The 10,670-nt window shown below is 34.8% G+C and overlaps 1 protein-coding gene across 3 annotated transcripts; it reads left to right on the top strand.

Moving 5' to 3' along the window:
- The first annotated feature begins 1,796 nt into the window (after positions 1-1,796).
- On the top strand, positions 1,797-9,395 carry LOC132060258 (histidinol-phosphate aminotransferase, chloroplastic). Of its 3 annotated transcripts, none has more exons than XM_059453202.1 (10): positions 1,797-1,826; positions 1,986-2,224; positions 4,717-4,800; positions 4,919-5,073; positions 5,176-5,273; positions 6,225-6,333; positions 7,485-7,642; positions 7,917-8,059; positions 8,166-8,306; positions 8,860-9,301. In XM_059453202.1, the coding sequence occupies exons 2-10, from the start codon at positions 2,006-2,008 to the stop codon at positions 8,989-8,991; spliced, it is 1,239 nt and encodes a 412-aa protein (XP_059309185.1). In that variant the 5' UTR covers positions 1,797-1,826; positions 1,986-2,005; the 3' UTR covers positions 8,992-9,301. The 3 variants fall into 3 exon arrangements, 2 of the variants coding, with proteins under 2 accessions (XP_059309185.1, XP_059309186.1); XR_009415905.1 differs by lacking the exon at positions 1,797-1,826 and adding an exon at positions 9,307-9,395 and having other exon boundaries at positions 1,966-2,224; positions 8,860-9,247; XM_059453203.1 differs by lacking the exons at positions 1,797-1,826; positions 1,986-2,224 and having other exon boundaries at positions 4,737-4,804.
- Positions 9,396-10,670: the final 1,275 nt, after the last annotated feature.

Below are 10,670 nucleotides of genomic sequence, written 5' to 3'. Positions count from 1 at the left end.
TACACCACTTGGGAGTGCCGGCCCTTCCTCAACTCAGTGTGAACGTGGAATGTTTCGTGTATCAGGCTGCCCTTATTTTAATCTGTTTTGGCACATCCATGACCAATTGAAATCACTTATTGTTTCAGATTTTGATCTCAATAAAAGCTAAAGATATCTTGTAAGCAAACATGTTATTTTTCTTAAAAAAATTAACATGTGTACAAAAAGGCCTTCAAATCTTATCAATTTTTCAATTTCTGAGTGGAACACACATTTTCTCGTGCATATTTGCTACGAAGTATGAAATCAGCAGGAGTGATGACGAAACTCAAACTTTCATTTAAATAACAAAAAAGTAGAATAGACACACCATAAACATTAAAGAAGTAAAAGATATAAAAACACTCTCAATATCATATTTCAATGAAGCAAAGTGAAGATTCCCGTCGTTAAGTTGTTCTTCATGAACACTGCTATTTGTAAAAGTTCAGCTAATTGCGCTTTTAGATTCACTTAACTTAAGCTACTTTTTTTTTTTTTTTTTCAAATGGTTTTTATTACATAGGGGGTAGGGGTAGGGGTAGGGGAAGGGGAAATGGGAAGGGGATTACAAATTTACAATGTGGGGATTCGAATCCTCACCAATAAGGTGAGAGTTCAAGTAGCCAACCAACTGAGCTACTAGATCCCTACAACTTAAGCTATTTAAATTATCATGTTACAACATTATAAAAGCTTGAATTACCATGCCAAAATTGAACTTCATGAATTTAAACTGCAAACATTAAAATTCAGGACACTATCTTGAATCTGAACTTCAAGATTGTTCTGAAATTTGTTGTCAACAACAACATACTCAGTGTAATCCCACAGGTGGAGTCTCGGGAGGATAGAGTGTACGGATACCTTATCTCTATTTGATAGACCCTTGGTTCAAGTAAAGTACAAACTCAACAATTATGAAAACAGACACAGTAACAATATTAAGATAGTAAGAAACACGGAAAGAAAAAAAAAAAAAAAAAAAAAACAACAAGTAGCAATAGAAAACTAAGAATAAGAAATACGCGAATACTAAATAATAAAAATGATGAAAATATTACTAATCCTACTAGTAAGGAAAATAATACTAATTCTACTACTAGCCTTCTACCCTAATCCTCGACCTCCGCACTCTCCTATGTAAGATCATGTCTTGACAAACTGAAGACTTGTCATGTTGCGCCCGATCACCTCTCCCCTATACTTTTCAGCCTACCTTTACCTCCCTTTGAACCCTCCGTAGCCAGCATCTCACACCTCCTCATCGGAGCGTCTACGACTCTGCTTTGGACATGTCCGAACCATCTCAGCCTCTCCTCGTGCATCTTGTCTCAAAATTTATCATGAAAAAAATTACTCCTTCCCTCTGTCCCAATTTTATCCTTTAAAATCAGTCCCAAAAAGAATTACACATTTTCTTATTTGACAATATTTTAACTTTAAATTTTGCCTTTTATGCTTAACGTGATGATTTATAACCGCACAAATATCTTTGACTTGTTTTAGACCATAAGATTCAATATTTTTCTTTATCTGTTAAATTTCATGCCCAGTCAAACCATATCACATAAACTGATACAGAAGGATTAGATTTTTAAGACACTTCCTCAAGTTCTAAAGAATCCGTGTTGTGCCTTCTTTTAAAATTGTGGCTATATTTTAAATACATTACAAAATATTGATTATGTTTTAAATAACAATCCTTTAGAATGGCTACTAATGGCACTTCACCCAAATTCAACTCATTACAACACACTATCCTTAGCTGCAACACTTGTTCCTCTCCGCCGGCGAACTGAGTTGTACTCTCTCTCTCTCTCTCTCTCTCTCTCTCTATATATATATATATATATTATTTTATTTTTAATTTTATTTATTTTTCCTTCTTTTTTATTTATCATTTCAATGGAATACTGTATTAACTGTGCAATGATTTTTAAATGCAATAACTTTGAATGCAGGGAATAAAAAGTTTCAATTGATGGGTGTAATTGAAATTTGCAACACTTCATCTATCTGCATTGGTAGAACAAAACCTAGTTGTTTAATTGAAGTAAATCAGAGAAGGAGAATTACCTGTATGGCCTCTTCAGTGTCAGTGCAAGATGAGAGTCAGCAGAAACAATGTGTTACTGGTGATAATTTTATCAGACAACATCTTCGTAAATTGTCACCTTATCAGCCCATTTTACCCTTTGAGGTGAATATTTAGGATTCTTATTTCTTATTTATTGTTGTATATGGTTTATTACATTTATATCACTGGGTATGTTGTTGTTGTTGTTGTTGTTGTATGGCTTATTACATTTATTCACTCAATTTATAGGTGGAGGTAAGGGGTAAGGTTTGCGTACATCTTACCCTACCCAGACCCCACTTGTGGGATTACACTGGGTATGTTGTTGTTGTTTTTATTTATAGGTGAAGGAGTCTAAGTTATATACATTTAGAAAAATGCTTTCGTGGACAATAGGTTAGTTTCTTACTTATTTTCTAGTGTTTGGTGAGTAAGCGAAAAAATTATTATCCAAGAGCATTTATATGTAGTCTAGCAAAACACAATGGAGGTGGGGTATGGGGATGACCGGGCGGGGGGGGGTGTGGGATGGGGTAGGGAGAGGGGTACGGGGATGAGGGGGGTGGGATGGGGTACGGGGATGACGGAGGTGGGATGGTCAATTGATGGGTGTGATTGAAATATGCTACGCTTCATCTATTTGCATTAATAGAGCAAAACCCAGTTGCTTAATTGAAGCAAATGAGAGGAGGAGAATTACTTATATGGCCTCTTCAGTTCCAGTGCAAGCTGAGTGTGTTACTGGGGAAGCTTTTATCCGGCAACATCTTCGTAAATTGTCCCCTTATCAGCCCATTTTAACATTTGAGGTGAATATGTATGACCCATTTCTTATTTTATGTTAGATGGCTGCTTACATTTATTTGCTCTATTTGTAGGTGAAGAAGACAGTATAATGATATTTTTACACTATCAGTGTAATGATATTTTTACACTGTCACTGTAACTTAACCTGTTATAGCATGTTACTTATCATTTATTCTAGGTTATCAATAAGTGAAATTACCTTTTAAGTGATTTGACTTATCAGCTCATTTTGCCTTTTGAGGTGAATAGTTTGGCTCCTATTTCTTCTTGTATGGTTGATTACATTTCTGTACTCTATTTATAGGTGAAGGAGTTTATGTTAATGATTTAAGTTATTTACACTGACAGCATAATGATTCTTTTACACTATTTTAACATGTTATAGCAGGTTACTTATAGTAATTTGTTCTAGGTTATCAATAACTACAACAACATACCTAGTGTGATCCCACAAGTGGGGTCTGAGGAGGGTGGGGTGTTGTACGCAGACTTTACCCCTACCTTGTGTAAGGTAGAGAAGTTGTTTGCGATAGACCCTCGGCTCAAGAAAAGCATTTTCAAAACAGGTTTGAGAAAAATACAAGAGAAAGAAAATAGCTATGATGAAAATACTAAAGAAAAGAAATTGACAACAAAAATAGTAAAGATAACCGAAGTAAAGAAACAACAATTGTAATAAAATTGAAGAATAAAATACTAATGGAATAATAAAAATGATACTGATTAGGAGAAGAGGGAGCGGATAAGGTGCTCTAAACTTGAAAGACGCTCTTCCACAGAGGACAGAAATAGCTCGGCTAACCTATTCTAGGTTATCAATCAATGCAATTAATGGAGTATCTGCAATTACCTTTTAGCTGACCTCATTGTGTAAACAGGAAAGCGTTGAAACTTGTGAAATTTAAAAGGATAACAACTAAAAAAATGTGAAACATTGAATTGTTGCACCTTCTTCATGCCTTTTATTGAAATCACTTACTTCATAAGAAAAATGTGAAACATTAGGTGCGGTGTGGTGGCCGAAGCAGCTTCTATCCGGCGTCTGAGCTTTGTCATTGACTAGTTTGTCAATGGTTTCACAAACCATTCTATGGATCCTATCTATGTATCTTTATATTGCATTTAGCTTTAGGGAAATTAGATGTTCTCCACTATTTATTGGGTACTTGTTGATTTATCAGCTTTGCAGGTTTTGTGATATCAAGTCATGCTGCCAACTGTTTGTTATTGAAATGTTTGATATTTGCAGTAAGAGAGTTTACTAATGAAAAAATTTATTTTCTTGGCACAATAATTTCCCGTATATCATCCGTTGGATCTTCAACCATTTTCTGAGAACGTAAGCTAAATTTTATACAACAAAGCACTGAGTGAGCGCTCAAAAATTATATATTGGTAAAGGCCTTTGAATCATTAGACACACAGGAATTAGTTGTATCATGTTTCTATTTTGTATGTGAACTATTCTAGTTTACTTTTCTCCCATTCTTCGCTAGATCGGTGAAATGGCTACTAAGAAGTTCTCTTTACAATTTTTTCTTTTTTCTCCTTTTGTTGATAGACATGACATATAAGTTCTCTCTCTGTCTATCTGGGAAAAAATATTTTTTTAATTCAAGAATTGAATCATGTGTGTCTGTATGTAAAGAAAGGTATTGTGAGGAAAATCTGATATATTTGTTGTTTTCCTTCTCATTTATATGGGATATGATGAGTTAACAACCACCACATGATTGGTAATTATGTGTTAGATGTGATATTTTCTTTATTTTCTTGTTACTTCTGAAAAATTGCTTGCTATTGTACAGGTGTTGTCCACTCGTCTTGGTAGAAAACCAGAGGACATTGTGAAATTAGACGCTAATGAAAACCCATATGGCCCTCCTCCAGAGGCAAGTTAGTATCTTTTGCAATGCCCCACTATTTAATGGAAAAAATATCTTTTGGGACATTCTTCTTTGTGTAGTTATTTTCTGCCTTTTCAATTTTAAGTTGTTGAAGTTCTTGCAGGTAAACGAAGCTTTGGGGTCTATGAAATTTCCGTATATTTATCCTGATCCTGAAAGCCGTACGTTGCGTGCGGCCCTTGCTGAAGATTCTGGCCTTGAAGCTGAGTATATTCTTGCAGGGTGCGGTGCAGATGAACTCATTGATTTGATAATGCGGTAAGTATAATGATTAGACTATTCTTTATCTAAAGTCTTAACTATATGCTGAATATAAGTATTTGGCCTATAGTTCAGCTATTTAACTGTTCTCTGCTGCAGGTGCATATTGGATCCTGGTGACAAGATTGTTGACTGCCCACCCACTTTCACAATGTATGAATTTGATGCAGCTGTAAATGGTGCACATGTCATCAAAGGTAGGTACAAGCTTCAGTTATGTTCCTTGTTATTATCATACCGAATTTTAGTTCCTTTCTCTTCTAGAGGAATCTTGGACTTGTTTTGGTGCAACAAATCATCTTTGGTAGAATATATTTTGGGAGATCTTGGAAAATTAAATGGTATACAGTAAGAAGTTACAAAGGGATTTACATAAATGATACATGTATATATGTATATTTATATATGGAGAGAGAGAGAGAGAGAGAAGATCGAAGTGTTTCATAGTTCAATAAAGACCAAAACTTTTAACTCACAATCTTGAGCAATAACTTGGTTTACATTCGATAAAATACCCTGATGTTCTTATTTTTTTTGATCGGTAAAATACCCCTCCATTATCTAATGACACCTATATATTGTTTGGTGCCGGTTCTTTTTGATTCCTGAAAAAACTACTGGAATCTAATCAAAACATAGTTCAATAAAGACCAAAACTTTTAACTCACAATCTTGAGCAATAACTTGGTTTACATTTGATAAAATACCCTGATGTTCTTATTTTTTTTGATCGGTAAAATACCCCTCCATTATCTAATGACATCTATATATTGTTTGGTGCCGGTTCTTTTTGATTCCTGAAAAAACTACTGGAATCTAATCATTTTCACCCCAAAGGATGTCAGAATCCTAGCTTTCATCATTGTTGACATAAGCTGATTATATGTTGTCTTAAGAACTAGTTGCATTGGCATCACTACAGCTTGTTAGTTGTTGCTGTTACTTAATCAGAGAGAAATGCCAAGTTTAAGAGAGAAGTGGAGTGAGTACAATGAAAATTCAGAGACTTTACATTCTGACAAAGCAATGGTTTAAAGCATGGCAGCAAAATGAAATAAACTAATCATTTCTAATTTTCTTCAATGCGATGATTGTTGTTGAGTTTTTTTATCGCTAATCGTTAATCCGTGCCTCTGTCAAACTGGCAGCGCCTAGGAACCCAGACTTTAGCCTGGATGTAGAACGGATAGCCGAAGTGGTTGAACATGAGAAACCGAAGTGCATATTCCTGACATCGCCTAATAATCCTGATGGGAGGTATTGCTACATTCTATTCTTGGTCTATTTCTCTTTTTGGTTGTACGTTGCTCCCTTGATTGTACCACATGCGAGAGTTCCCCCCCTTCCTTCCTCATCATCTTCAAAGCTTTCAGTTGCAATCTTTTCTTTTTCTTTTTTCATTATTTTCTAACTCCACGAGATGGAGAAATTGACTACTAGGAAAGTATTATGAGAATTTCAAGTTAGCCAGCAATACTATACTGCACCCTGTAAATATGGAAGTGAAAACTCTTTTTCTTGTATTTTCACATTATAAATGTTGGCTTTATAATTTCTGGATGAAGCATCATTTTCCATGGTAACTTCCACATATGCCCCTTCCCGTGAAAATGATCTTTTCATCCAAATTCTCTTTGCTCAACCAATGTCGAATTCTTTACCTTATATGGATTGATTATGCTTAAACATAAAGCATTTACTGTTACCAACTTTGTGAAAGGTAACTGTTACTAGTTTCTAGAGCTTATTGTCTTGACAAAAAGATCTTTTTTCATTACCAATTAAAAAGGGTCTCTACATCATCTATGTGTTCCAACTGAATGGGCACAACAAAGCAATAATACGTTCAACAAGGAGTAGAATTGTAAACTTATATTGAAATGGCCATGTGCATTTGCAAGTACAAAATAATCAGTGGCCTTGTTTTGGTATCTTAAGTGGACCGAGAATACACTACCAGCTGGAATGGCTTTTATAAATGAAGGGTCTTTGGAAGTGTCATGTAGCAATTGTCTGTAGCATTTGGACTGAGGGGACCTAAATTTTTAAGATAGTATATATGTCCTGCTATTATGTTGGGTTGTCTTTTTGGTTTCTTTCTGGTTTAAGTCTAAACCTTATCTTTTGGGATGATGGACTTTAAAAGAAATTATGAAGTAAATTGAGCAAATATCAGAAATTTATTTTTGAAATAATCAAATAATATGTTTGTGCAGTTACTTTTCAATACGATTTCCAGATTTTTGCATGTAATTCTGTACCTCAGGAAATTGGACAATTGAAATTATTTTTCTATTGAGACAGTAAATTTGCTCGCTGGGTTGACTTTTCTTTTGTTTAGGGTTTGTTTGCAATAACCTCCTTTATGTTGTCATGTTATTGAGACACTCTATCTTCTTACTGAACAGTATAATTGATGATGAAACTCTTTTGAAAATACTTCGCCTGCCCATATTGGTAATATTGGATGAAGCATATGTTGAGTTTTCTGGGATGGAGTCTAAGATGAAATGGGTGAAGAAGCATGAGAATCTGATTGTTCTTCGCACGTTCAGCAAAAGAGCTGGTAGGTTCATTCTTTTCCATTTGACATCTATTAGAAAATTCAATATTATGCTTGGAAAAACCGTATGCTCCTTATTGCTCTTTTGCTGGTATAGTGCAAAATCTGGCTGATACATGCTCATCTCGATCTGTCTTCTCATATTATCAAATTGCAGTTATGATGAAGACTTCTTGTGTGTTCTCATTCGTGGAATTTGTATTTATGAAGGGTTGTTCTAATTGGGTGTTTGGGAGTAAAGTGAAGTTGACTAATAAAATTGGCATCCAATCGTCAGGTTTAGCTGGACTCAGAGTAGGATATGGAGCATTTCCAAAGAGTATTATTGAATTCCTTTGGCGAGCAAAGCAACCATATAATGTGTCTGTTGCTGCTGAAGTTGCTGCATGTGCTGCATTAAAGAACCCCATTTATCTGGAGGTATCTTAGGATATGAACATTTTAGCATAGTCGAATAACTTTGCCCAGTGCTCTAATCTCTTTTATAGGTAGAGAGCTTCACTGATTATTGTGTCATTTATGCCAGAATGTGAAAGTGGCACTGGTGCAAGAACGGGAGAGGCTATTTAATCTCTTGAAAGAAGTCCCATTTCTCGATCCATACCCCAGCTATTCTAATTTCATTCTCTGTAAGGTTATGTCTGGCATGGATGCTAAGAAATTGAAGGTAAAAGTGCTTATACCACTAACTTCGATTCTTGTAAAGTCAATTCTTTCGCTTCTTCTGTTCCAATTCATTCTTTTGTTTAATCGGTCTCATGTCTTTTCATTCTGGTGTAAACATCATCATGTAGAAGCTTGATAGCAAGGTGAAAGAAGAATAAAAGAACATGAATAAAGTAAAGCATTTTAATGGACTACCTCATTTCTATTTATGGTAGTGCCATGGAATTACGGAGTAAGTTGGATTGCCAAATTACTTTATGATTATGCTAAGCAAGAGATGACCAATCACGGCTGAAGTAGTTAATTAAAGTTCTACTGCAAAGCAAATTTAGATTTATGTGGTAGGCTAGAATAAGGTTTAACTATAATTGTAACATTAAATAGTAGGGACGAAGGCATGGTTGTGAAGTGATCCTACACAACCCTATGCTCACCCTTTCTTGGAACTACCTCTGTTTATGGGTATATTGTCATGAGCCGTTGAAGCAATTGGCAAGTCCATAATGCATTCCAGTTTCTCCTACATTTTAATCCTAGAAACTCGTGTTGTGCAGGAGGACCTTGCGACTATGGGAGTGATGATCCGTCACTACAATAGCAAGGAACTGAAGGGATACGTTCGTGTCTCTGTAGGCAAGCCCGAGCACACGGAGGCGTTAATGAAATGCCTCAAGCACTTCTATTGATCTTGCTGGGGTTCGGAAGTTCAAAATCAGAAGTGACTTGTGTTCTCTTACAATGAAGACAAATTGGGAGTTTTGCTGTGCTATTTATGCTAATTGCAAAGGAATCATTCTTCAGAAATCAATTGTTTGTATGCTGGACCAAACATCACCTCTTATTGTTGTTGTTAGACAAACTGAAATATGGAAATGAGGGGGTCACAGAGTTGTCTGGACTCTAAGTGTACATTATATTGAAAATTGCCATGCAATGGCATTTGTAGTTTTGTACCTTTAGCATTGGAATGGTTATGAATAAAACAACTTGAGCTGAGGGAGGGTCTATCTGAAACAACCTCTCTACCCAACAAAGGTAGGGATAATGTTTGCGCACACCCCACCTTCCTCAGACCCTACTTGTGAGACTACACTGGGTTGTTGATGATGATGATGAATAAAATAACTGAGAAGACCAACATAATCTAATAACAGTACATCCCTATATAATTATTTGTTGCTTTCTTTTATAGCTGAACCTACCTTTATATAGATGATAATAAAGGGGAAAAAATTAAAATAGATGAGTGGCATTTTTGGTTGTATAGTTATTGGTAAATTCTAACTAATTTCGATCATTCGAATGTATAATTAAAATATTTAATTCTTCGTAGACAGAATCATATGACGTCTGTATTGGGTGGGAGGTGGCAGACTCTAGTGGAATTAATCGAGATGCGTGCGATTTAATCCCTACACATAGTTATGATCTAAATATGACATATTTTTTGAAGAATTTAAACACATGAAATTCATTAATTTCTCGTTGGAGCTCCATTGGTACAGGACATATACGAGATGATATGGTGATATGCTTACTGCAAGGAATGAATAGAGTATAATATATAGCAAAATTAGGCCAATATCAAGTTCTTATGTCAGGGATGTAATCGCCTTTAAATAAGGAATTGTTTCACTAAGGAGCTGTTTGGACATGATTTGAAATCATAATTTGAAATCATGTTTGGTTATGTAATTTGGATTTTAAAGTTGTATTTCTTTTTTATAGACATTAAAACCCCATAAGTTGTAAAAACTATCAAAACTTTCTCAATTCTTATACAATCTTACCAAATGAGCAAGTCATAATTCATAACAAAATTAATATGCTATTATAAGACCTTTCTAAAAAATACGACATCAATTGATCAGACTTTAATTTAATAAAAAGGAAAATTTAACATGAATAATAATGTAACTACTCTTTAATATAATCCTCCCACATGGTACGGACATAAATAACGGTTAGTAGAAGTTAATGAGGATTTGTAAATGATTGGTGAGAGTAATTATTAAAAATATCTACCAACTTATGAGTCTTTTTTTACAAAATATAAACTTATGGGTCAAGTTTTATATTTAAAATTTTTGAAATTATGATATGAAATCCCAAATCATGCCTTTTTGGATGATTTGAGATTTCATGAGATTGCATATCCAACGCTGATTTTATCTCATGACTTGAAATCATGAAATCACATGTCCAAATGCCTACTAAGATTTCGAATCGCTATCCCCAATTCGAGTCATTTATTTACGAATTGAAATCATGAAATCACATGTCCAAATGCCTACTAAGATTTCGAATCGCTATCCCCAATTCGAGTCATTTATTTACGAAAAAGGCTTAAATATACCATCGAACT

The sequence above is a fragment of the Lycium ferocissimum genome, chromosome 6 (assembly GCF_029784015.1).
Source record: "Lycium ferocissimum isolate CSIRO_LF1 chromosome 6, AGI_CSIRO_Lferr_CH_V1, whole genome shotgun sequence".
In the NCBI taxonomy this organism is placed as follows: domain Eukaryota; kingdom Viridiplantae; phylum Streptophyta; class Magnoliopsida; order Solanales; family Solanaceae; genus Lycium; species Lycium ferocissimum.
This window is presented reverse-complemented; position numbering and strand designations above follow the sequence as displayed.

Bases quoted from the DNA above. Each gene is read 5' to 3' on its own strand.
- LOC132060258 (XM_059453202.1), top strand. From the start codon at position 2,006: ATGGGTGTAATTGAAATTTGCAACACTTCATCTATCTGCATTGGTAGA. The intron at 5,274-6,224 runs GTAGGTACAAGC...TCAAACTGGCAG, and splicing joins TGGTGCACATGTCATCAAAG to CGCCTAGGAACCCAGACTTT. The intron at 8,307-8,859 runs GTAAAAGTGCTT...CGTGTTGTGCAG, and splicing joins TGGATGCTAAGAAATTGAAG to GAGGACCTTGCGACTATGGG.